Source organism: Mangifera indica, chromosome 9, assembly GCF_011075055.1.
Source record: "Mangifera indica cultivar Alphonso chromosome 9, CATAS_Mindica_2.1, whole genome shotgun sequence".
NCBI classification, from domain to species: Eukaryota; Viridiplantae; Streptophyta; class Magnoliopsida; order Sapindales; family Anacardiaceae; genus Mangifera; species Mangifera indica.
The window spans coordinates 17,231,495-17,257,968 of record NC_058145.1 but is presented as its reverse complement, the minus strand read 5'-3'; the positions used below and the strand labels follow the sequence as shown (position 1 = coordinate 17,257,968).

Sequence of the window (26,474 nt, the reverse complement as noted above, 5' to 3'; positions counted from 1 at the left end):
GTAAAGTGGATTTGATATTAATCCAATAAAACCTAAGGCCAAGCTATTTGTATTTTATTGTGATGGTCCATTCAATTTGAAACAATTTAATTGCTCGCATTGTACTTATGCTAGTCTAGCAAATACTGAGGGGCTGGGCCGCATTGCTATGGGCTTTGGCATGTTTATCTGGCCGGGCCGAAGCCAACAGAATTGGAAAACAAAACTGTAAGAATCCAAGGCATACATGTAGTAACAAATTAAGGCAAAACGTATGCATCGTAAGCAATAAAAGGCTGAAACTATAAGTTTGTTTATGTAATTGTTAATATAGATAATGAGTAATTAATAACCCACTATTATTAATCAACTTTATCTTTGAAATAGCATAGTATAGCATGTCAAATAATAAATCCATTTTGGTTTTAACCCTATGACATAAGAAAAGAATAGGAAAAGATTATATAAAACCAGTTTAGTTTTAAAATAAATTAATCGAGATGGTCTTCAAATCAATTTGAACTATTAATGAATTCCAAGAATTTTAGATGGGATGGGGATTGTAATTTTCTCTAGTTAACTAAATAAAAACTTTTAATAGTTAAAATTTAAAGTCAATATATCTTAATCAATATTGTCGATGATAACATATGTAAATCGAATACATTGTATAAACTGAATCTACATTTTCTAGTAAAAAAGTATAGAAAACAGTTGCTTAAATGATAGATTTTGGTATATAAGATTAGGGTTGAAATTCAAAGCTAGATAATTATGATCAAATGTTAGAATTTTTGATATATTTATTGTGATTAGGGTTTTGAATTCATTAAAGTCATACAAATTGGGTAGGCACTCTAGTTGAAGAACTCCTAACCACTACTTTCTTTTTTCCCTTCCACCACCCCCATGACATGACTTGCTGAAGAGTTATGGATCCCAAAAGTCAATCCAATATTTAAACCAAAACATCTTGAATTTCAATACCCATTTTCGGCCTTTCAGGATCTCCACAGGACTTGGGGACCATAACTCTCCTATTTAATTTATAGTGTTCTTCCTCTTCGAGTACCATTTATATTTTACCAATTTAATGGTTTAACTCTTTCAGTCAAAAAATTTAAAAGTAATTATAATTTAATATTTAATATATTTATAATAGTTTGAATGACAAAAACATCATATAAAAAAAAAGAGTGTAAAAGTAAAGCATCTTCTATCAAAATCAATTCATGATTTACTTGGTGTGACTGTAATGATGGTTATTGAATTCAGAATTCTACTTTTATATGGTAACTCTGAAAAAATGATCATTTTTTCAATCATATCATAATATATATTATAAAAATATGCATAGATTTATTTATAGTAGTATAACATTTGGATGACGTAAGTATTTATAGCAATGGGCGGTTTTATAAATGAGTGAAGGAGAGAGAAAAGTCGGCAAAATTCAGGGGAAGGTTGGACGTTGATAGGTGAGTGGTGAAGTGTTGAGGGCTCATGAGGAGTGGGAAAAATGCAAAGCATTTGTTTTTGAGTCGGTATATATATTTATGTTTGTATGTATGTCAAGTTTGTTTTTTCTTGACGTGGTCACAAATGGGTAACTCTTGCCCTCACTTGGCAGCCAAAACACCCGTGAAAAGAAAACAGAGACTTACTGAGAAGTTGCAAAACCCGGGTGCGGTTCCCACTTCGAGTAACCGGTGGAGTAGGATCCGATCAGATCATTTTACTTAAATTTTGAGTCGGTTTTTATCTAGGTACGTTGTTATTAGGAAAACCAAGCACACTTAAACTGAAATCTATATTACATAAAATCAATTGACTTATATTAAGGTTCAATCTACATACTTATATACTGGACATCTTACTCAAATTTATTATATGTGTGACTTTAATTTTTGTCCCTTTTTGTTTATTGCATTGTGGGGTTACCTTAGATGGATATCTGGTTTGTCCATTTCTTTTTATAATGCCAGATACGAAGAAGGAAATCAGGAAAAGTTGCCTTTGAATTTCTCGAATTCATCAATTTATCTATTCATTTTTGCTTTCATTATTAGATTCCTCTTAGTTTTTTCGTAATATTCTTTTTAGCTGGATGTGAAGCTTCATGGTCTTGAGACCACCCATTTTGTCTTTGTCCATGGAGGTGGCTTTGGTGCTTGGTGCTGGCATAAAACTATAGCACTTTTGGAAGAAGGCGGTTTCAATGTTACTGCCATAGACCTAACTAGTTCAGGGATTAATTCATTTGATACAAATGGCATTACCAGTCTCTCGCAATATGTGAAGCCACTTACTGATTTTCTTGAGAAACTTGCTGATGGGGAATAGGTTTTTTCGTTTTCCATATTTCCTCTATTTCTTGACATATTTGCTGCTCTTCTTTCAGCCTTCTGTTCGTTGAGTAAGACAGTTTCCTTTGAAATGTTGGTAGTTACTACCAGGAGTTATTGCATTGTTGTACACTATAGAACTGCCTTTTAGTATTGAATAGTTAGTATAAGCTAGAGATTTTAACTTGTTTGTAAATTTTGAATCTGTACCTTAATAGTCGTTTGAGATGTCCTGCAATGAGACTCTTCCAGCCATGCAGCCTCCACAGTTGCACATCTGTGTTCTTCATTCATGGAGATGAACAAGTCTAATTAAACTTGCTATTGTTGCTAAGTTTAAAGTTGTCAAATTCTTAAATGAGCAAACTTCAGACTCATGATTCATGGTGGCATAGAATCCTTTATAATATTGGTTAACATTTGAAGTACTGGTTACGAGCAAAACTTTGATATATATGGATCTCATACCAACATATTTGTCTTACACTGTTACGTCTGAAGACTATCTCACACGTATATTTATTTGACGAAAATGAAGACTGGTGATGACAAGCTGTTGTTCTTAGCATGTACAATTAATTATGTATTCAATCTCAGGTCTTTGGATTTGTATTTTGGAGGACCACTATCCCATTCTAAACTTGTATATGAGCCATTAAAACGAAATATATTTTTATTTAATTTTCTCTCTCTTTTTTTCTCAAAAAAAATCATGCATGTGATCTTGGTAGGTCATGATTTTGGTGGTACTTTATATCATATGCAATGGAATTGTTTCCTTCGAAAATCTCAAAGGCTGTTTATATTGCTGCAGCAATGTTGACTAATGGACAAAGTACTCTGGATTTGTTCAACCAGAAGGTTTGTCCTTGACTCCATCATGTTTCAGTTACAATGATGATTGGTTTGCTGGAATTCTTGCACATTTCAGAGTTTCTTAAATTGTATTACACGATAACAGATCAGGCGTAATCTTTCATGTATGTTTATGCATCTTCTTCTTCTTCTTCTTCTTCTTATATTTTTATTCTGTTTAATTTTGCACTAGCATCTGTCTTGCTCTATAGCTTTTGGTCATCTGAGGGAAAACGTTAATTATGGGAAGCTCTCATTTTTTTTTAACCTCTTTTTTGAGTAAAGCAGTGCCCCCGCTCCTATCATCTTCGATTTATTAGCTTCAAATCTTTAAGAATCAATAGTATAGGAAAAGGAATTACTTTTACATCAAACTGTAACCTTTCAATCTCACCTTTCTGAGAACGTTTATTGTAAATGATTTTTCTAATCTTTGAGACTGATGCTAAAAGTCATTGCAGACAGGCTCAAGTGATTTAATGGGGCAGGCTCAGATATTTTTGTATGCAAATGGGAATGATCACCCTCCTACTGCTATTGATCTGGACAGGTCATTGTTGAAGGACTTGTTATTCAACCAAAGCCCTGTGAAGGTATACTTGTGCTGTAACTTGTGAAATTGTTGACATAAAACAGAACACACACATAAGAAAAGCAGATGAAATGATTTTTAACTCTCTTCCCTCTCTCTAAATGTTAAAAAACAGGGTTTGCAAGATTTCTGAATGAGAGTATTGATAGGATATACAAATCATGATCTTACTTGTGTAGTTGTTGACACTACCGTTAAATTTGACTCAAGTGCACTGATTAAATTTATCCTATAAGCATGTGCGCTTTGCTTTGTATAAGATAGGAGCGTGTAATTATTTGGTCAAGATGGCTGGTTAAAATGTTCTGTTGGCTCACACGAAGCTTAAATTTTAGCGTCATTGTTTGCTATTTGGGTTGACATTCATTTTAAACAAATCACAGTTGCCATGTTCCACTGTGCTATTTGCTTGGGTGTTTATGGTTGTTCTGTTGGGTATGAAAATGCTGTTTTTGAACTTTTTTGAAAGGCCTGTTTCAAAATTTCACGAGCTGAAATTAGGAAGATAATTAGTGAAGTTGGCGATAAAGACCAGCTATTTGGTCTTAGAATGCATTCTTATTGAATTAGGTGGTAATACTCCACTGATTTAGTTTTGATGTTGCATTCCTCTTCGATTGGGCAACTCCAAATCTAACCGAATTCATTTCATCATAATCACAATACAAAAAACTTTCTTTCAAGCTATGGACGTACACAATTGATGTAGAGTAAAACAATCAAATTACAAGTAGAATACAATAGCAGAAATGGTAATTATGCTACAACTCTCTACCATAATCAAAATTAACACACATACACACTCTAATTTGGATTTCTAAGGAAATATAAAATATAACCAATGCATAAAGGAAAGTTCCACCAACCTTGGGGTCTTCCACCACCAATTCTTCCACCAAGAATGAATTGGATAAAGTAAAATGGAGAAAACCAACAAAACTTTGCTTCAAACTTCTATTATATCAAATTATCTAAACTCTTACAAAAGCAAGGTCACCCTTTATATAGGGAAGAAGTGACAGCAAAAATGGATTTTTCAATACAAAATCTATTCATTTTTTAATACAAAAATCTCTTAAATTAAGCTAAGTCATACCTCTTAGTTGCTAAAGACAAAAAGTGAGTTGCATTTTCCTTAAATCTAGGAACCATGTCTCCTAGCTTAGTAACTAAGTTTCTATCTAGTTCTAAGCCAACTAAATACACAAATTTGAGTTAAAATAGACTTCAAAAGAGTCTTGGGCAGATTGGGCTTGGAAAGGCACCATCTGAAGCTTATTTTAGGCCAAAAGAGCAAACTACTCAAGAGATTCTTGAGTCAAACTAATAAGGCTATGCCCAAAAGTGAAGTTGGGCCAAAATTGAAGGTGTAATGTTTCCTTTGGCTTGAAATTTGCTAGAATTTTATTCTTCTTGACTTCAAAGGCTGCATGGAGACTTGAGGATGACTTGGAATCCAAAAATAACAATGGAGCTATGTATACATCAGTGTGTATTTGTGTTTCTTTTATTTTTCTCTTCATATCATTATTGTTATTCTAATATGCTTCTCATCGTCCAGGATATTGTGTTAGCATCTGTTTCAATGAGACCAATCCCCTTCGCTCCAGTTTTGGTGAAACTCTCCCTCTCCGATCTGAAATATGGATCTGTGAGATGGTTTTATGTAGCGACTCCAGAAGATAATGCAATTCCTATCGCATTTCAAGAGAGCATGATAAATGCAAGTTCCCCAGAGCAGGTATTCCGTCTAAAAGGCGCTGATCACTTGCCTTTTTTTCTCAAAGCCTCAAGCCCTGCACAAGTTATTAGTAGAGATCTCAAAGATCCCTGCAGCTTGATACATTGATGGCTTGCAAGTTTTGGTAGTCCCTCCCCAGAGTTCACTGACATGACACAGGAAAGCCTTACAGGATGTTAGGTGACCCTGTACTTGCTCATATCTTCATATAACTGGTTTCCGAGCACCAAATTCTGGAAAAATTCTTTGACATCTTATTACAGAAAATGAAATGTTTTCATATCTTTTTGACAGTCTTCTTTTTTCCTGGGAAAAAGATTATTATATTATTATATTTCAGAGCTTGGTATGCGTGCATGCTGTTGATTTTCATATTTTGTGCCTTCAACGCAACTATTGCATTATACAATTTGTGGCTTGTGTTGTAGCCAAAATAGCACGGGAACTTATAATGGGTGTGTTTCCATATTTCGGAAATATTTTCATTTTAGAAACTCTTTGAAACTTGTAAAAAATGTTTCGGATCATTTTAAAATTTTTGAAAAATTATGAAGCACGTTTTTTTTAGAAGAAAAATCGTGAAATCGATTAAACATATATTTTTTGTATTTTTAAACAGAAAATATTTTTAAATCTCATATTGAATTAATTTCTTCTCTAATCTTCGATGTGTTACTTATCTCTTTTCCGACATATCATATAGATTAATGTGTATTATTGTTTTTTTCTTAAATATCTATATGTGTTTGTTCAAGAATAATTTACAATAGATTCTATAATTCTATTTTATAATATTTTTTCTCTTTATTTTTTTTATTATTTATTTTTATATTATACAAGTTTATGTATTTTTGTTATAAAAAATTTAATATTTATAAAAACTCCTTATATTTTTCATATTTATAAGTTTTCTCACGTTTTTGTTTCCTATATTTTTAAAAAAATACGTTTCCACATTTCGGTTTCTGTATTTTCACGTTTCTCCGTTTCCGTTTCTGTACTACATAGGTTGTAGCATTGGCATCATCAAAGAATTACATTGAATCTCTGGTCACCTGGTAAATGGGAGGTGACCATCTATATCTGTAATATTAACCCATATATGACAATATAAATCCGAAGCATTTTGCATCGATCATAAAAATATTAAATTAAAAACTTGTATGGTTATAAAAATACCTGATATATCATCCTTTGTGTGTTCGCGAAGCTTTTGAAGTTCATCTGAATTGCAACAATGAAATGCAATTTAGAAACATCTCTTTAGGAAGATGGAGTTTTTACCTTTATAATTTTGTTTTACTAATTTCAATAATCTAAAAAAAGCATGGTGCTCTATTCACGAATGGTATTATATATTAAAAACTTAATTTTTTTATATTATGAATTGATTTTTTAATAAAACAACGTATTTATTGATATTCATGTTACTTCACGAGCAATTGACAAGCAGATACCGGCCGACATCCATGGTAATCGTAAAAACGACTAGTATGGGGCATAACTGTGGGAACTCCATCACAGTATGTCCCCTGTCAAGTTACTGTTTAAGCTTTAAGGTTTGCAAATGTGTTTAAAGACGATTTGGAAGCTTTGCAAATGCAAATTGGACAACTTGATGACATCAATGTTTCTAAAATCTTAGCCATTCGACCAAGCTTTAATAGCTAGTTCGGTTTGAATTAATGAAAAATAAATTTCAACATTGAATTAAATTGGGGTTATTTGTGATAAATGAAACTAGTTGCTTTGGTTTGTGATTAAACCATCTAATCGCCCTAATCAAACTATTATATTGATAGCAACATAAAATGTTGGGAGTATTGATTACAAGACATTCAATGCATTAATAAACCTACCAATCTTTTTAGTTCTGAATCATGCTTTTCCCGATCCTATTAGTTAAGCAAGAATGGGAGATGAGCACTATTGATAAATATATACATTTACAATATATAAAAATACATACTTAGGCCGTATATGATAAGCAGAATTGTAGACCGTATAGTATAAGATTTTAAGATGACTAAGCCTTCTGCTTCTCATGCAGAAAGGATGGCCATTTAGGGTTTTACACTCTCACTCTCTGCTGGGCTGCCAGAGAAAGATACGCCATCGTTGCGGTGCGGATAGTTTGTTCAGCACGAAGCAATGACGACCGTAGTACCAACCTCCGAAGAAGACCCCACCCTCGCTGTCGTCCGCTTCACTTCTGAACTCGCCTGGGCTGACGCCGGTCCTGCCGTATATTTTTTAGTGTTCTTCACTTTTTTAAAGATCTGGGAGCTTGATTTCGAAGTTCTTTGTGCTAATCTGTAACTGGGTATTAGTTACTTTGTCTGTTAATTGATTTATTTTATAAAATATCCTTTTTTTATTGGAATGTTTCGTTTTCAATTATTTCAAAGTCTTTTTTTCTTAATTTTTATGATATTTGTGATGGATGAGAATATTTAGGAATGAATGTAAGGATATTTTCATAAGAATTACAACTTTAATTGTTTTGAATTGCGTGTATGGTGATCAAAATTTGTTTGTCATGTGTTTTATGTTCTGTGTTCTGGTGACTGAATTCAGGCTGCGGAAGAAGAAGTTAATAGGCTCTTTTTGGAAGCTCAAGAGAGCATGGTTATGGGGAGATGGTTGGATTTGGCATCTCTAATGCTCACTTTGGCTGACTTGATGTTCGCCAAGGTCTCTGAAAAAGGTATTGTGTTTTTTGGTTTGTTTAGATTGAGTGCATTTCTACAGTAGTTAAGTGATAACTTTATTTTTTTTCAAATATGAATCAATCTGTTTATTTGGCTGTGGGATAGGTGTAAATTTGAGGGAGTGATATGCTTTAGAAAGATCAAGGTTTTATGGTCTTAGCAGTTTGAAATGACAACTTTTTGAATTTTCCATATCTACTAAGGGCTGCTTTCATATTCACGCTTTGTGGATTGTTGAAATTTTAGAATGAATCAGGGTTCATGATATCGTATGGTTTATACTTAAGTGCACTGGTTTGATAGATTGCATATGTTCCACTACAGAATATAGATCTGCAATGGCAAGTTATGGCTTTTGATGTAGGTAATACTATTCACGTGGTGAGTCCATGGCTGACTTCTTTAGTTCTATAACTTGAATCCTTTTGTCTGCCAAACTAGCTTTACTTAATAAAATTAAGCTGGGTAACCAGTGTTTGTTTATGCTTCTGTTTCTCATTTGCTGGTTTTGTATAAATTACAGAATAGGTTCCTATAAATGGAATCTTCTTATTAAGAGTACCACTAAGCTTGCATATGTAACATCTGATTATAATAGATATATTCTTGGTTGTTTGAAAAACAAGTGAAAAAGAGTATATTTGTGTTGCATTGGTTCTAGTTCTTATGACCCACTTGTACATAGATATATGTTCGTTGAGTTAGAACTTTTTTTATTGATTTGATATTCTTGTTTTCTATGATATTCATCATGGTTTATTGTTTATGTAACTACATTGTGCTATTGTTTCCTCACAGATATTGAGTGTATATTCACTGTTATTTGCAATCTTGTCACAAAGCCTGAAAGTCTAGATGAAGTACATGAGATAGCAGAACTTACATCTGGGAAAATGAACCAACAACCTAATGACATGCCAGCATTGCACTCCAAGATGTAATTTCATTTGATGATTGTAATATTTCTTATGAAGTGTTTAAAATTTTTTCTTATTCTTGACCATTTCTTTTAACCAGCTTGTTCAATCTTTACAATCTTCTGGAGAATCCATACAGCCGATTTTTTGTATACATGAAAGCCCTAAATTTGGCATTGAACGGGAAAGTCACTGACCATATAATACCTTCTTTTAAAAAGATTGATAGCTTCATAAAGGAGTGGAATATTGATATAAAGGACAAAAGAGAACTCTTTCTTGGCATCGCTAATGTACTAAAAGAAAATAAAAGGTATTTAACTGAGTGTTTAAATGCTTGCAAAACTGTATTTGCTTATGCCATTTTGTATATCTGTGGATATGATTTTATTCCTTGTAATCGTGCTGTGGCATTTTTGTTTTTCCAGCTCCTCCAAGGATTCTTTCAAGTTTCTGACAAAGTATCTGGCAACTTTCTCCGGTGAAGATGCCTATACCATGAGTAAAGCCAAGGAGGAAGCTGTGCGTACAATTATAGAATTTGTAAAGTCACCTGACATGTTTCAGGTAAAAATGAAGGGCTCACTGAATTTCTAAGATGTAGGGGCTGATAATTTTTCATATCATAACCTGAAAATCAAATGAAGAATTTTTCCTGATCATGGATTAATAGGAATTGGCAATTTGATTGCATTTTGCGTCTGCTTGAATCTGCAATTTTTGTTCAAGGGAAACCCCTTTGTCTTGCAATTTGCATGAATATGCAATGTTCTCAGTGATTGTTTGCCTTTTCTGACCAAAGATTTCTTTGATATCTAATTAATTTGTTTTGTTGCATTGCAGTGTGATTTGTTATAGGGCAATTAGATCTCAGTGATTGTTTGCCTGCTATAGGGCAATTAGAGAAGGATGCTAAGTACACATTAGTATATCAGCTTTTGAAGATCTTTCTGACACAACGACTGGATGCTTTTCTGGAATTTCTAGCAGCAAATTCTACTTTACTGAAAGGCTATGGTAATATTGTCTTTGGTGTTTTTTTGTTTTCTAGTAATTGGATATTAGATGAGCTATATTTTCTCCAAAATTAAATTATAAACAATTGTGCTTCTTTCAATATTGCAGGTCTTGTTCATGAAGACTGTACAGTGAAGATGAGGTTGATGTTGTTGGTTGTTCTTTGTTCTAATGGTTCAGATCAGATTCCTTATGCCCTTATTAGGGACACCCTTAGGGTGCGTTTGGTTGGCGATAAGATAGATTACTTTGGTAATCTATCTTTTATTCCCTTGTTTGGTTTGTCGGTAATAAAAGATTACAGTAATCTTCTATTACCAATGCTGACGTGGCAGGTAATATAGGTGGTAATCTGATTACCATCTTTACCTTAGGTATTTAAAGATTACTGGGGTAATATTTAGTTTATTATAGAAAAATTATTATTTATTAATTTTTTGAGATAAAAATAAATTTATTTTTAATTAATATGACAAATAATATAAAAAATATTTAAAAATAATTATATTCAAGGGCATTTAAATAAAATAATTTACTAGTAATCTTTTATTACCTTTAACCAAACACAATAATTATTTATACCTATCAAATTTTATCAAATATAGTAATCATTTATACCCAGTAATCTTCTAAGTAATCTATCTTCAAGGTAATCTTTCTATTTTAGTAATCAAACATTACCCAAACCGAACGCCCCCTTAGGGTAAAGTAACTTGCCTCTATTTCTTGGGATTTGCTGTAGTTTCTTGGTTGCTTATATTTGAGCTTCTTTTATGTAGATTGACGATGATGAGGTGGAGACATGGGTGATTAAGGCAATAACTGCCAAATTGATGGACTGCAAAATGGACCAGATGAACCAAGTTGTAATTTGAGGTAAATTGTGCAGTTCTCTTTCTTCTCTCACAATGTACGCTTATGTATACATACATGCTTACAGGCACTGATTTATTCTAATTTTCAACCATTGATTCCAGTAACATCCAGCATTTAATACAGGTAATTTTCATATTTTTGGTTCTAACTTCCATATGATCTGCAGCTGCTGTACTGAGCGTGTCTTTTCACTACACCACTGGCAAACTCTTAGAATAAAGCTTGCAATTTGGAGGGTAAAAAATCCCATCATTGAACCTTTATGGTTTTGTCTTTTTTCTTTTAGTTACTTGTTCCCTCAAATGTTATATAAATAAAAAAAGATAACTTATAAATGCCCTGCTGCAATTTTTGGACTTAAATGGTAAATGCTTGGAAAAGGAATTTATCTTGTCATTTTCGTATTCATATATTTGAGACTGTCATGTTCAGTAACTATTAATGTATTTACCTGGATTGTTTCTGAATTAAGTTTTTTACTTTGTTCCTTTTTCCAGGGTAATATTGCTAATGTAATCAGCACCATTCAAGCTAACAAGATAACTGAAGATGGGTCACAGGCAGTGCAAGGATTAGTGATTCGCTAGTGTGCTTGTTCATCTCTTAGTTTCTCGAAGGTCTCTGTTATCTAGAGATAGGGCAGGCTACCTAGCTGGTGTCGCTGTTTCCATTTTTGTAATTGTTGAACATTAATCTTAGTGCATTGAAATTTTTGACAGAGAAGAGTTAATCAGATTTGTTTATCATGCTATCTTCCTAAATGATGCATGGATTTTATGTTCCATCTACAAATTTGTCTCAAGTTCTCTTATTGCCAAGCCGCTCCAACCCATTTTGATCTCTAGACCGTAGCAATTTCTGTCCAACATTATAAAAAACAACGATAGGTAGATCATAGATGCATTAACTGAGACAGGCCCAGACATTTGCATTCTCAATGCTTGTTATGGTTCTTTATTTCCCTCTTTGTCAGAAGGCACTGCAGAGAATAGAGCCAAATGGAAGTCATGACTTGGATTTCAATAGCAATCTTCGGTGATATTGTTATCTTGTAATTATATTGATCACTTTGTTGGGCAGTACGGTTCATCCAATGATATCCCTCCAACAAAATTATGTATCGATTTGAACAAGTTCAAATTGAACATTAAGAATTTGAAACAAACTTGTATTGATCTTTTATATTAGGGTTTAACTTGATTTGGATCTATCTGAAGCTCCATTATTATTTCACCCCAAGAATGATAAAATGCTCCTATTACAGAGCAAAAGCAACTAGCATAGAGAACTTCGTTACCAACAAAAATGAAAAGCCACTTGGAAATTTTACATGTTACAGAATAACCATCTTCTTATCCTGCTCCAAATTTATAGCTTTCGAATTTACTGTTCTTCTTTGACTCTCTTCTCTATTATTGGGCTATTATCTTTTACATCTACTCTTTTACCCGTCAAAGGAATCAGGTTACAGCAGTGAAGGGGCATCTTTCTGGACTCCAATTTCTTCATCCACGACCAAGTCAACCACGTCGCGTGACTCATCTCTACCGTCTCATTGTTCCAACCTTTCGCAGTCTGAAATTAAAGCGCCTGGCAATTATTGTTGTAGTGTGGAGAGCTCTGAGAGGGACCAGAAAATTATGTTGCAATGGACGTCGACCACTCAACCAAAAATGGGTTTGTAAGGAAAATCAGGTTTGGCATTTCTGCAGAAGACTTTGAATGCTGCCAAAGACCACTATGAGCCTAAGTCATGGACAGACAGATACTTATCTTTGCTAAGCCGCTGGCTTATGTCTTAAAGCTATATCAGAATCAATGGTGGTCACATTGTTTTTAATAGTTGGGATAAAGTTGTAACTATTAAGAACAAAACATATGTATATAATTTTAAGAATTTCTCATAGTATCAATTGAGTGACTTCATTTAGTGTAATTGAATGATGGGATTGTTATTTCGAAATTACCTAATTATATTCTTTAATTTGTGCTGATAACCCAGTTTTGAATCAAAGTAAACAGGTATAGTCTGTAATCACATTGTGTTTTGTCTCTGTATTTCTTCTATCACCATTCTTTAGTCAATAAGAGAGTTGCAGGTAGAGTAAAGGGGTAAGGAGACCCTTTTACTTTGAATTTATTTTTAGTTTAATTGATAAAAAATATCAATAAGATGCTTAATAATCCTGGATCATGTTTCATTTCCTTAGTCGCTATCATGGGCAATATTTCGGTCTGCCATATGCGCAAGCTGACAATCACGACACCTAGACTCCATTGTTTTAGAATATATTTTTTTTTATTTACTTTAAATTAATGTCCTGATTTTGATTTGTGAAGAACAAGTCAATCAAAAGAGTATAGCCTTTCCTTTATTATCCGTTTTAGTTTCAGCTTTCTTCGAAGCCTCTTACTTCTTTCTCCCTATTTATTCATTACTCCCTTCCACATCCCAAAACCCACATTATTAAAGTTATGGGAACTTCCAGGTTTCCTTTTGCAGTCTCACTGATGATTCTGTTCATCACCACTAACCTGTGGGCAACCATCGCTTTTGAAGTCGTCTTCAACACGAACACCACCTCATTCGGTGTTGCAATTGGTGAAGAACAAGAAGAAGAAGAGTTCTTGATGGAATCGGAAGTGAGTCGAAGGCTTCTAGCAGCCCCACCGGTGAACCCTCTTTCTTACAACGCTCTCAAAACGAAAGAAGTCTGTAATGCAAAAATTTATGGCAACTGTATTAAACCCATCAGCGGGAACAATCGCCCTTGCACTTACTACAATCGTTGCAAGCGTGCAGGCAGCTAGCTGATCATAAAAGGCCATCAAGTTTTTCATGAACCAGTGACTAATCCTGTGTTTTATAGTTCGCAGATTATGAATACGAGTGCAAGTTCCAGGAAATTGAAGATCCAGATCACTGTAATTGTAGATGTTTGTTTGCAATTTTTTTTCTCCAGTCTTTGTTACAAGGGAAATTATAATAAATGGCCAAATTACCCCTTCATTAAGAAAAAATGTCCAATTTCACTATTTCTAAATAAAAATACCCAAATTCTCTATTTCTAGGCAAAAACGCCATAATTTTTTTAAAATATCAAAATTACCCCTCATCATATTTATATAAACTTTCTCACTGTCACTCTTATTACATACATTTCTTATATCACTTAAATACTCACTTTCACTCTCATTTTTACTTAATATCAATTACTACGGGTTCGTTCAAAAAAAAAATTCGTATTTCTAAATTCGAATCGAAAAAAATCAATTCGTGAAAACTATATTGAAAATAACATATTATGAATAAATAGATATATTAAAATATCTTAGAATGTCAATAATCAAAAAATTACTTGAAAATCTAAAAAAATAGATTTGATTTCGAAAACAACACGTTCAAATAACTTATGAACGAAAAAACCGAAAAATCGATAAAAAATTTCGTAATTACATCATAAAACGTGTCTAAAAAAGCACATCATAATTAAAAATATCAAATTTGAAAATTACATTTAAAAAAAGTCTAGCCCGATCACAAACAAACTCAAAATCATAAAAACCGAAAATCTTAAATTTGATAAAACAAAAAAACTGTATAATACACATTGAAACAGTTTTATTTTGACCTCTAAATTCAGTGTAACCAACAAAGCTAGTTGTCGTTACAGAGCTCGAAATGAGCTTCGCGTTGATATATTACAGGCCGCGTAACTCCTCTTGGATCAAAAGTTATGGTCGTTCAAAGTCTGTCTCATATAAACCTTATAGTTTTAAAAAAATTAATTTCTACTCAACCCACGGTTTTCACTGACTGCCCATAGTTCAGTGTAAAATTTTCTACGGACCCCCGTGGATCTCCCCCTGTTCCCCCTCCCCCTAAAATTTTGAAACGTTACATTCCCCCCCCCCCCCCCAATCCCACGGGCGCCTATGAAAGATTACACAACATCGGTAGATTTAACCCATTTTTCGGCCAAAAAAATCATCATTTCAACCTCTAATTTTAACACAAATCAAATCTACACATTTAATAACATAAAACCCCTCAAGAAATTCAAGCAAAACAACCAAGAATCAAAACATTTTATGCATTGTTTAAAATCGAAACTCTAAACATTCAAATCTCAAAATCTCTCTCAAATCTCAATAATCCTAACAATAAATTTATTCAAACAAAAAGATGGATGATGTGCTATTCTTATTTGTCATTTTTTATTGTCAAAAAACACAAAAAATCAACGAAAAATATGAAAACCCGTTACGTCTGTAGGAGACCCAAATTTTGCTTTGATTTTGAATAGTAAATCCGTGGGAAATGTAGGGTTTATATATAAGGGCAGTTTAGTCATTTCCCAAATTGAGTGTATTTTTGCTTAAACCTTATAATTTTGGATAATTTCGCTTTAACACCCTTTAATTTTGACCATTCAATATAATTTCCCTTGTTATAATGGTGTTTCTCTTGGAATCAAAGTTAGATCAGAAGCAGCTCCGTGTCAAAATTCTATCCTGATGATTACGAAAAGACAATTGATGAATGGGCAGAGCATTATGAACCGGCAACTTAAACGAAGGTTGAGATATGGATAATTGTTCAACAGTTGTTAATAAGATAATTAAATTTGCTCTTTTTTCAGTAGTTGTATATAAAAATCAGAATTATCTAGAGGTTGATGTCTATGATCCCATATCTAGCAAGAATTGAGGGATTTGGGTTAATAAAAATTCATTATTTCTTTTTAATAAGACATGATGAAACTTTGAACCACCAAAGGTTAAATGAGATAATATCTCATAGTTTTAAGTGATTTATTATACTCAAATTTAACAATATACAGTTATAAGCTCCTCAATTCAGAGATTGTGTTGACAGAAAAAATCTCATATTTAAAGTTCTAAGGATAAAATAATGTATATAATTTTAAGAATTTTCCACTTAAAAAAAGATAAAATAATATCATAAAAATGTTATCAATGATATGAAATCAGTGTATAGAATAATAAACAGTATCATTAAATGTAAAATCAAGCCGAGATAAATGGCAGTTTAAATACTTGACTCAACTTCCTGAAATCTGATGAAAGAGCAGAGATGTATAGAACAAATTGATCGAAGAGGATAATAGTTTGCTGATTGTTCTTGTGGGTTTCTTAATACAGAGAACACAACTCGATTAATGGAGACCTGAACATGTAGTATAAAAAGATGACAATAACTAGTCGCTATATATTCTCACAGATTGAACAGGAGACTGCAATCTGAATTCTCAAGAGGCGTTATCCCATCTTCAACTTCGCCAAGTTCCTCATCCTTCTCTTCACTATTCTGAATCTGAAATGCAAACTCGAGTCCATATATTACTTCACTCATGGATGGTCTTTTGTTCCTATCTTCATTCAAGCAGCTTACTGCTACCTCTCCAAATTTCTTCAAGCACTCGCGCCCTATCTTATCCTTCAAAAATGGATCAACAATGTGATCAAAAGTACCATTGTTATGACATTCTCTGGCCCAAACAGCTAAACTCGCTTCCTTCCTATCCACCGCTCGGAGTAGAGGTGGTCTAGCACACAATACTTCCAATAACACTACACCAAAAGAGTATACATCAGATTTTTCTGTAAGCTCCTGAAGAAGAAAGTAATCCGGATCTAAATACCCGAAAGTACCCTTGACCATTGTACTAACATGAGTTTGGGACATGGTTGTGGGTCCTATTTTGGACAATCCGAAATCTGAAACCTTGGCTATCCATCTTTCATCCAACAAGATATTTGTTGTCTTCACATCACGATGAATGATATTGTGCCTGGCGCCAGTGTGAAGATAATCAAGCCCACGAGCTGCACCGATGCAAATCTGAAGCCTTAGGTTCCATGGAAGAGGAGGATTATTGGTGTTATAGAGATGACCTCGTAGCGTTCCACGCGCCATGTAATCGTATACAAGGATCATCTCCCCATCTTCGTCGGAGTAACCAATTAGAGACACCAAATGACGGTGTCTGAGCTGGGAGAGCATTTCAATTTCTGTTTTGAACTCTAGGGCACCCTGCTGTGACCCTGGATTCAAGCGTTTGATGGCAACAGGAGTGGCCTCGTTATCAATGAACCAGCCTTTGTACACGTTACCAAACCCTCCAACTCCGATTATTAAAATTTCGTCGAAGTTGTTTGTAGCCACTTTGATTTCAGATAGTGAAAAGTGGGTACAAAGATCATCAACTGGTTGAGTTAAGCCACGGGACTCACTTGACTCAGCGTTACCAGAAGTTGGACCCATTGAAACCCCAGCGCCGGACCCTGAATCTACCGTTTTCCGTCTAAGCCAAAAAATGATTAAAATTATAATAAAAATCACCATAAAGCTGGATACAGCAATTATGGAAATTTTAATTTCTGCACGTTTAGAATTCTTTAGTGACACAACCTTGGGTGGGTTGGTCATAGGGACAGAATAATCTCCTGCCAGGTTTTTATTATTGTCCACTTTGAAGATTTCAAGACCGTTCAAGATGGCATCCGAGTATTTGGTCTTCCATCTGGGAGCTGGGTGGAGTTTAATGGTGAGATTCTTCTGCTTCTCATTTCCTTCTGAACCTATTATCACAGCGTAATCTCTGTATACGGGAACACCATTTGCACCACTCCATCGAATCACATCTGCTTGAGTCTCAGCAGTTTGGTTAGCTATGAAGATCTCAAAAACTCTATCGCCAAGCTCTTTTATCTCTACCTGAATCTCGCAAAAATGAAGCCTAACAAAATACGTGAACCCACAATCCACTGGGAACCCCAAAGTGAGATTATAATTTTCGTTAACATTTCTGTCTTGTCCCATCGACATAGCAGTTTTATATACTTCAACTGGAGCAGTGTAATTAGGTGTCTGACGGAAACTGAGACTAATACTAGAGTTAAAGACATAAGCCCTTGGTCTCGCATCTGTCAAGTAGTCTTTCTTCCAAACAAGCCAAGTTCGATACAGGCCTGTGTCGTCCTGGGGTGAGATAAAACTCCCGCCGATGTTTATTCGGTACACTGTTTCAAGGGCACTGCTGTTTTCAATACCGTATGAATTCACTAGGCCAAGAAATTTTAATGGTTTATCTCCTGGTCCGGTATAATAAAGATTGGCTGGCATGGATGATATTTCAATTCCATTGATAAAAGCATATGCATCATGGCCATCTGGAGTGAACGTAATGTTTAAACTTTGATGTTCTTCGACGTCAATGCAAAATTCTTTGAAAATGGCTTTTTGGCCGGAAGTAACAGCTATACGTGAAGGCATAAAATTGCTGAGAAGAGTAAAAGAACTGGCAGTAACAGAGAATAAATCTTTAGAGCTTTCAATTTCTTTACAAGAATCTGGATAGAAATGCGGGCGGATGAACTTTTGACCTGCGGAGATGCGGAATACGTAGGTGAATGGCGAATAGGAATACCGGGCTCGCAAGTAAACCTTGTCGATGTAGGTGAATGGCGATTCAGAGACTCTTGATTTTCCGTTTGCTTGTAAATCTAGGAGAGGGTTATCATTATCTCCAATCCAGTTCCGGTTGTCGAAAGCAGTTATGTTGCCTTGCCCACCGCAATTGACAAGTTTGCTATTTGTGGAAGGGTTTGGAGCCGGTGAATCGCCTGGAACGGCAACGGAAATTAGGGAAGTGAGGAAGAACATATATAATGAGTTAAGACGAACTGATTGGATGTTTGAATTATAAAGATACTTGTTCGAAGTGCCCTCCATTGTTACATGTTGGCTACGCTGCAAGAAATAAAACATAGCAACGAAAAACATATTTTAATTCGTGAGTTTAGATTGGACGCCAACAAGTGGCGAATCAAGATAAAATTCAGGAGGGTTAAACTACAATTTTTTCACTGATATAGTGAGTCATAACTTGGCTTTCACTAGCAATCTGCATTCTTCCTACAATGAAATTGATCACTGTGCTGGAAATGAACTGATGATATCTTTCCTGCAAAATTATGTATCAATTCCATCAAATTTGAGTTGGGCATTAAAAATTCGAGCCAAGTTTGTATAGATCTTTATCCAAATTTGATTTGATTCGAATCTATCTCTAGCTCTATTGGTATTCCATTCCAAGAAAGGCAAAATGCTCCTATTAAAGAGCAAACGCAGCACTAGCATGAGAATCTGATTACCAACTAAAATGAAAAGCCACTTTGAATCCTTACATGTTACAGAAAAATCATTTTCTTATCTTGCTCCAAATTTACAGCTTTCGAATTTACCATTCTTCTTGACTACTCTTTCGCCCGTCAAAGGGATTTATGGGCTCCAATTTCTTCATCCACGACCAAGTCAACCAAGTCCCGTGACTCATCTCTACTGTACGATCATTGTTCCAACTTTTCGCTGTCTGAGAGGGACCAGAAAATTAAGTTGCAATGGACGTCGACCTCTCAACCGAAAATGTGGTTGTGAGTAAAATAAGACTGGCATTTCTGGAGAAGACTTTGAATGCTGCCAAAGACTTCCACAAGCCTAAGTCATGGACAGATACATACTCATCTTTGCTGGTCTGCTGGCTAACGTCTTGAACAGTATCAGAATCACAGGTGGTCACATTGTTTTGACCAGTTGGGATAAAGTTCTAACTATTAAGAATAAAACATATGTATATAATTTAAAGAATTTTTCGTAGTATTAATTTACTGACTTGAGAACATATAATTGAATGGTGGGATTTTTATTTCGAAATTACCTAATTATATTCTAAAATTTGTGCTGATAACCCACGTTTGGATTGTAGGTAAATAGATATAGTCCGTGATCACATTGTGTTTTGTCTCTATGTTTCCTCTATCACCATTCTTTAGTCAACAAGAGAGTTGCAGATAGGGTAAACGGTCAGCTGACCACTATCATTATGTTTCTTAACAATCCTCCATTATGTGTCACTCCACTAGTCTCTATCATTGGGCAATATCCCGGTCTGCCATTATCGCAAGCTGACAATCACAACAGCTAGTCTCCATTGTTTTAGAGTTTTTTTTTTTTCTTTGTTTTAAATTAATATCCTGATTTTGATTTATGAAGAACAAGTCAATCAGAAGAGTATAGCCTTTCCTTTATTATCCATCTTGGTTTCAGGTTCTTTCCCCCCTTTTATTCATAACTCCCTTCCACATTCCAAAATCCACATTCAAGTGATGGGAACTTCCAGATTTCCTTTTGCAGTCTCACTGATGATTCTGTTCATCACCACTAACCTGTGGGCAACCATCGCTTTTGAAGTCGTCATCAACAATAACACCACCTCATTCGGTGTTGCAATTGGTGAAGAACAAGAAGAAGAAGAGTTCTTGATGGAATCGGAAGTGAGTCGAAGGCTTCTAGCAGCCTCAGCGGTGAACCATATTACTTTCGACAGTCTCGAAATGCCAGCAGTCTGTAATGCAAAAATTTATGGCAACTGTATTAAACCCATCAGCGGGAACAATCGCCCTTGTACTTACTACAATCGTTGCAAGCGTGCAGGCAGCTAGTTGATCATAAAAGGCCATCAAGTTTTTCATGAACCACAGACTAATCCTGTGTTTTGTAGTTCGCAGATTATTAATACGAGTGCAAGTTCCAGGAAATTGAAGATCCAGATCACTGTAATTGTAGATGTTTGTTTGCAATTTTTTTTCTCCAGTCTTTGTTATAATGGTGTTTCCCTTGGAATCAAAGTTAGATCAGAAGCAGCTCCATGTCAAAATTCTATCCTGATAATAACAAAAAGTCAATTGATGAATGGGCATAATGAACCTGCATCTTAAACAGAGGTTTAAATATAGATAATTGTTCAAAAATAGTTAACAAGTAATTAAGTTTGCTCTTTTTTTAACCAGAGTGCACTATATCACCAAACCTCTCCAGAATGTTACTTTTAGCAAACTGCATGTCTGAGTGATGTGGCTGCGTATGTGTGAAAGAGGGATGAATAGAGAATTCTGCTAGATGAAGAGTTTAATATGCCATTCCAAATTTCAGAATGGAAAATTTACAAATTTACTGTCTGGTAAACAGAAGATAACTCAACAACAATCATGAAATTGTCTTACAAACAATTGCTTGCTTTGACCTATGAGAATACATTTGCTAAGCCTCTAGTTGGTTTCGGTGTATTCCTGTAAAAGAAAATTCAACAATATCTTGTAAAAGAAAGAATCTTTACCAGATCCACTAAAGCTTTTAAAAGAATTAATCAGTGAATCCACTTTAACAACCTTCATTTTAGCTCCTAAATTTAATGATAATGATTGCAGTAAGAACAGCAATATATTTCAAGGTCTTAAAAATAGGTAAAACTTTTGATCATATGTCAACGATAGCCTTCTGGAAAAAATGTTGATCCTTAGCCAGCTCTGAGCCCAAATCTCCACCCTTGTTGTGGGCAGCATTAGATCACCATCTATTCTCCTTTTGCACACAGACGCTCTGAAAAGGTAGACAGAAATATTCTTAGACACAGCTTTGACAAATAGCTAGAGACACAAGCACATAACAAAGAGCATAGCACTTCATAAAACGGAAAAAAAATATAATAGCAACCAAGGTTAAAGAAACTAGAGACAAAATATAAAAATCAGGGAAACATAAATGCCCAAGACATAACAGGAAGATACACTCTAGCAGCCAATAATTTGTTGCAACAACTCTATGAGATTTTACAATGCAACTATAAAGTAAGAGTTTCAGAAGATCATAAACATGAAAATCCCAAGACATCAGACCATGCACATGGCAATCAAATGTACTCACAGGTTCCAACAATATGAATCTCCAGAAATCTAGGTCCTGTCCCTGGGATACCATTATTGTAGCTTATAAGCTAATGGGCCATGTAAAGAAATAAAAATATGAATAACAAAGAAACAACTATGTCTTCCACCTTGCAGGTTCAAGCATCAAAATCCACAAATAAAGATTATTTTTAAATATTTGTTTATCTTCTGATTCCTTTAAAATTTACAAATGGGTTCAAGCATTAAAATTTCAACATGTATCAAAAGTCATTTTATACCTTTTTTGTTTTATCATTCCTTATCACAATAAATGCAAGTACAGCAGGAAAAAGTCCATACTCAAATATTCATAGGCTAATATCATTGAAGTTCCCCATGCTGACATGCTGAAAAATCTTGGACCTAGCCCTCGATATAAACCTTGCCAACCATCTTCTGCAATCAATGTTTTCACAACATGTACTGTGGATGGTCTCTTGTGATGGCCCATTACCTACAGTGCAGAAGCAGATAATTAACACAAAATAAAATAAAATATTAAATATAATGGTTTGCTTCAACATTCTAAAGAACACCTGTAAGCGAGTCTTAATGGTGTCCAGTGGCGTTGTGATACAGGATGCTGCTGCACCTGCAATAACTCCTCCAGTTGCTTGAACCAACACCAATGCCCCCAGGCTGGGTGGAGCTTTCTCAAAATCCGCATCATTGCCAACGAGCCTGCACACACAGTCAAACAATGAGTTCATAAAAATTGACTGCATAATTAAGTATATCATGATAAAAGATTAAAATGGTAGAACAAAAGTTCAATGATTAAATTAATCCTGGAAAACAGCTATTCTAATTAGACCACAAGATTGTTGAATAATCTCTTGATTGGGGGAAAAAAGAGCCCGAAAATTATTATAATCTTGTAACAGTGACGATTCTCTAACCTCCTATTCCTTCTTGATCTTTATATTATCAAATATCATTCATTAGAAATTCAGAGTTGGAATCAAGTGCAGGTTTGAGCAAAGCAAATCTGCTGCCAGTAACCATTCACAGAGGGCATGGAACATTTGGACATTATTATAACTGACAATATATTTTTACCAGTGAAATATCCAAGATTACCCAAAGAACAAAATTTTCTATCCAGATTCTAAACAGAAATCGCACAGAGTCAAGTCATAGAGGATAATAAAACTATAACTGACCAAAGAAGGCTCAGATGCAGGGTTAGGTCCTCTTTATAAATATTTATATTAATAGAGAACATGAAACCACAATGTTTTACCTCCAGATGACACGTTGGCTCGAACCATAACTTGCCCACCATACAGCATTTGATGGGCCATAAGTCATAATGGATAGGCCAAACCCTCTGTATAATCCTCGAATGCCGTCAGACTTTATAACCTTACGAGCAACATCCACACCACCACTATACTTTGCATGGCCTGAGTATCCTTGAACCATCAACTTTTGGCTAACCTTAAAAAATATTTTGAAGGAAAAAATTTAGCAGCTTTAGAGAAGGCAATTCTTAGATTGCATGACATAATCCAAAGGCGATGCACTAATCTATCATGCATGGTTTATCCAATTATAGTAAATTTACGATAAAATATATTTCAATCACAGTTGTGAATTATTATGGCTTCATCCTACAAGAGACTAGTCTCAAATTACACAGAATCTATGCTTCCTCTGCTTCAACTTACAATTCCGTTCCTAGTTAATACTCAAAACAGATTTATTCTAACATTCAAAGTATATTTAATAAGTTCTTGATGAATCTGAGAAGTATTGAATACTTGCCAAAATAAACAAAGAAATTAAATTATATTAAATTCTTGTATTTATTTTTTTTAATTAACCGCTACATAGTATCCAAAGAGCAAAGGTATTGATGAACAGGACAGTTCTCTTCTAGAAGTATCTGAGCTATGTAGTCTATAAATTGCAACCAGAAAGGGGGAAGGTCATGAAAATTGTTGCCCAATGGAAAGGACTAACTACATACCAGATCAACTGGAACAACAACAGACTGAGCAACAAGTGATCCTGTAATGCCAGCAATTCCATTTGCTATGGCTGCTTGTGTAGCTTCAGAGAATTTAAACGGTTCTACCATCTTGAAAGCTGTTACCTTTGTTGTCTCTAAAGTGGTCAGATATATTACCCTAGCAGGAATGAGACCAGTGATGACTGTACCAAAACCTCTGTATAGACCAGGAATCCCATCTGCCTTCAGTATCCCTCTAATAACCGTAAATACATTTCTCTCGGTGGTATCCTTTGAAGCGACCTGAAGCCTGGTTTTTACCACAGAGACTGGATATAGAGCCACTGTAATCCCTGTAAAGAGGCCAGCTCCAACAACATAAAATTTTGTTTTATCAAGCCTGCAAAAATGAGTTGGGTTATAAGCATAGAAACTTAACTCTTTAAAAATCATAGTAAAATTTGGGAAAAGTAATTAGGGGCATGGGAGTTGATAAAATGTTCACTACAGGTACAGAAAAGCAAGGGGTGTTTCAATCATGGAACTGCCCTTTAAGGAATCGTAAATAAATTTAATAACCTCGAACTTATAAAAACAAAAAAAAAAAAAGGAAAGAAAGAAAGAGACTTTGAGCATCTCTATAACAAAAGCTTTTAATCAAACAAAGCAAAAAGTAAGAAAATATAAATAGCTAAATCTTCAGTCTTGCTCATTTAAAAATAAAAAAATAAATCAACACAGTTTAAACTTTAAAGAAAAAAATCTTAAGACAATATTTAAGCCTCATTCACTTAATAAATTTGTATAAAGATCATTCACCTAAAATGTAAACAAACTTCACTGGTATTAATTTAATAAAAAGCCTGATTACTGTTATACAAAAATCAAACTAGCACCCTAACATTATCAGAATACAAAATCAATTTACGAGCTCTATATGCCAATTAACCTAATGCACACGATTACAAAACAAAATAAACCAATACCGTCACGAATGAATAGCCCACTTTTTCATTTTCCTTTTTCTTTCTTTCTTCTTTCAATTTTTTTTCATTTACAGTCCCAAATCCTTTCAACCCGCTCAGCAACTCAAATTCCCGTGAACCCACAATCTTTAAGAAGCATGAAATCACCTCACCTTTCAAGGTTCGGTCTTTCTTTATTCGAAGAAAAACCATACAAAGTAAATCTCCGGTACTCAGAACATAGACCAAAAAAAAAAAAAAATCTCTACAACTGAAGTGCCCATTGGCTTAAATCTTCATCATAATAACCTCCTCGAATAACTAACAGCAACTGGGCCAAAACTCCTCTATATTTTTACATTTATTATCTTCCATAACTACAATTAATCGACCTATTTCTCCATAATTTCACCCAAAGATTAACCCAAAAAAGATATGAAAGAATCAAAAAGTAGAAAAAACTTGATGGGCATCAACTATGTCAACCAAAAAACGGAAGAGAAAAGATTGGGAAAACGTACTTGTCCCAATTAATCTCGGTCTGACCAAAAGACTGAACTTGGGAATCAGAGGTCTCCATTGAAAACCCGAACCAACTCAGAAAATGAGAAATAGAATCTTTTTCTGAGAAACTGAAAATGAAAATGCTAAACGAAGGATTGGAAGGATTGAAGGCTCAATATGGTTTTCATTTGCCAAGTAATTTGGAGCGAAAACATTTTCTGGACAACGATTTTCTTTACTCATACATGTGCGCCGCGTATATATGCGTGTGAGGCTTTTCCACCACGCGCGTGGTGGAAAATCTCCGAAACACCCCCACCACGCCGGGGCCGCGTGGTGGGTGTTCAAAACCACCCGGCATACGCTGAAATCTCACATAGACCCCCACCACGTGATCCCTCATGACTAACAAGGATTGAAACCTGCAAAATCACCCCAACTTCAACTCCTCTCACCACGCATGGTAACTATGTATCACATTTGATGATTCAATCATCATTAATTTCGAATTTTGGAATCTGATTTCATCACCAATCAATTTCACCTATTCTTACACAAAATTCTTACAAATTTCATTTAAAACGTAAAAAATTTAACCTATTTTTAAAATATTTTAAATCAACGTCCAAAATCTACTTCAATACATTTAAATTTCAAAATTAAAAAATAATAAACATGGTAAAAAATGATTTACTAACCTTAAGTGTCATTTTTGGCATAAAAAATTTGCATAAATGCTGGTGGAATTGAACAGAAATTGATACACAGATTTTCTATAAACAGGCGAGGTGGGAATGCGATTCTGCCAACCCGAAATTAAGCTCTAAGCACGAATCTGAACAACTAACATTAAGCTCGTGAGCCAAACCTGAATAATCTAAACTCAAATTCGGCTAAAAACTGATTTGAGTTACAAACTGCTCGGACAAGACTTTTCCGTGGGAACATTATTTCATATATTCTAAAACGACATGATTGTCACTTTAAACAAAAGAACAGTCAAACCACCATCAGCCACCACCTCCCAGGTCAAAATTTCTTCTTGTGGCCGTGTCGAGAAAGTTGTGTTACAGGTTTCACTGGTCATAATGATTTCAATCGTCAACATAACAGGATGACCAACTGTCACGAATCTGGTGTCAGCTGTAGTTTCCTTTATGAATATGATTGCTTACAAACGAAGCCACGCCTTAATGCCTTTCCTTG

At 34.6% G+C, this 26,474-nt stretch overlaps 4 protein-coding genes and 2 pseudogenes across 8 annotated transcripts; 4 read left to right on the top strand and 2 right to left on the bottom strand.

Annotated features, from left to right (window-relative positions):
* The first annotated feature begins 1,581 nt into the window (after window positions 1-1,581).
* Window positions 1,582-5,612, top strand: LOC123226357 (annotated as a pseudogene).
* A 1,897-nt stretch (window positions 5,613-7,509) lies between these two features.
* LOC123225181 lies at window positions 7,510-11,817 on the top strand (annotated as a pseudogene).
* A 1,691-nt stretch (window positions 11,818-13,508) lies between these two features.
* LOC123226356 (protein RALF-like 27) lies at window positions 13,509-13,844 on the top strand. The gene has a single exon (XM_044650859.1). The coding sequence runs from the start codon at window positions 13,509-13,511 to the stop codon at window positions 13,842-13,844; it is 336 nt and encodes a 111-aa protein (XP_044506794.1).
* A 2,290-nt stretch (window positions 13,845-16,134) lies between these two features.
* LOC123225922 (receptor-like protein kinase FERONIA) lies at window positions 16,135-19,704 on the bottom strand. 2 transcript variants are annotated; one of them, XM_044650281.1, is made up of 2 exons: window positions 16,729-19,704; window positions 16,421-16,628 (listed from the first exon to the last, which is right to left on the bottom strand). In XM_044650281.1, the coding sequence occupies exons 1-2, from the start codon at window positions 18,841-18,843 to the stop codon at window positions 16,560-16,562; spliced, it is 2,184 nt and encodes a 727-aa protein (XP_044506216.1). In that variant the 5' UTR covers window positions 18,844-19,704; the 3' UTR covers window positions 16,421-16,559. The 2 variants fall into 2 exon arrangements, with proteins under 2 accessions (XP_044506215.1, XP_044506216.1); XM_044650280.1 differs by having other exon boundaries at window positions 16,135-19,698.
* Window positions 19,705-20,225: 521 nt separating this feature from the next.
* LOC123226355 (protein RALF-like 27) lies at window positions 20,226-20,561 on the top strand. The gene has a single exon (XM_044650857.1). It carries the CDS (start codon window positions 20,226-20,228, stop codon window positions 20,559-20,561), a length of 336 nt encoding a protein of 111 aa, XP_044506792.1.
* Window positions 20,562-20,998: 437 nt separating this feature from the next.
* Window positions 20,999-25,655, bottom strand: LOC123225924 (solute carrier family 25 member 44-like). 4 transcript variants are annotated; one of them, XR_006504221.1, is made up of 7 exons: window positions 25,286-25,655; window positions 23,818-24,199; window positions 23,089-23,285; window positions 22,382-22,526; window positions 22,085-22,299; window positions 21,288-21,498; window positions 20,999-21,188 (listed from the first exon to the last, which is right to left on the bottom strand). XR_006504221.1 is itself a non-coding variant. In XM_044650283.1 (6 exons), the coding sequence occupies exons 1-5, from the start codon at window positions 25,342-25,344 to the stop codon at window positions 22,108-22,110; spliced, it is 975 nt and encodes a 324-aa protein (XP_044506218.1). In that variant the 5' UTR covers window positions 25,345-25,655; the 3' UTR covers window positions 20,999-21,498; window positions 22,085-22,107. The 4 variants fall into 4 exon arrangements, 2 of the variants coding, with proteins under 2 accessions (XP_044506218.1, XP_044506219.1); XR_006504222.1 differs by having other exon boundaries at window positions 22,146-22,299; window positions 25,286-25,646; XM_044650283.1 differs by having other exon boundaries at window positions 20,999-21,498.
* Between the last annotated feature and the right edge of the window lie 819 nt (window positions 25,656-26,474).

Coding starts and splice junctions, on each gene's coding strand:
- LOC123226356 (XM_044650859.1), top strand. CDS start 13,509: ATGGGAACTTCCAGGTTTCCTTTTGCAGTCTCACTGATGATTCTGTTC.
- LOC123225922 (XM_044650280.1), bottom strand. CDS start 18,843: ATGTTTTTCGTTGCTATGTTTTATTTCTTGCAGCGTAGCCAACATGTA.
- LOC123226355 (XM_044650857.1), top strand. CDS start 20,226: ATGGGAACTTCCAGATTTCCTTTTGCAGTCTCACTGATGATTCTGTTC.
- LOC123225924 (XM_044650283.1), bottom strand. CDS start 25,344: ATGGAGACCTCTGATTCCCAAGTTCAGTCTTTTGGTCAGACCGAGATT. Junction 23,286..23,817: donor TTGTTGTTCCAGTTGATCTG/GTATGTAGTTAG, acceptor ATATTTTTTAAG/GTTAGCCAAAAGTTGATGGT. Junction 22,527..23,088: donor AGCCAACGTGTCATCTGGAG/GTAAAACATTGT, acceptor CTGTGTGTGCAG/GCTCGTTGGCAATGATGCGG.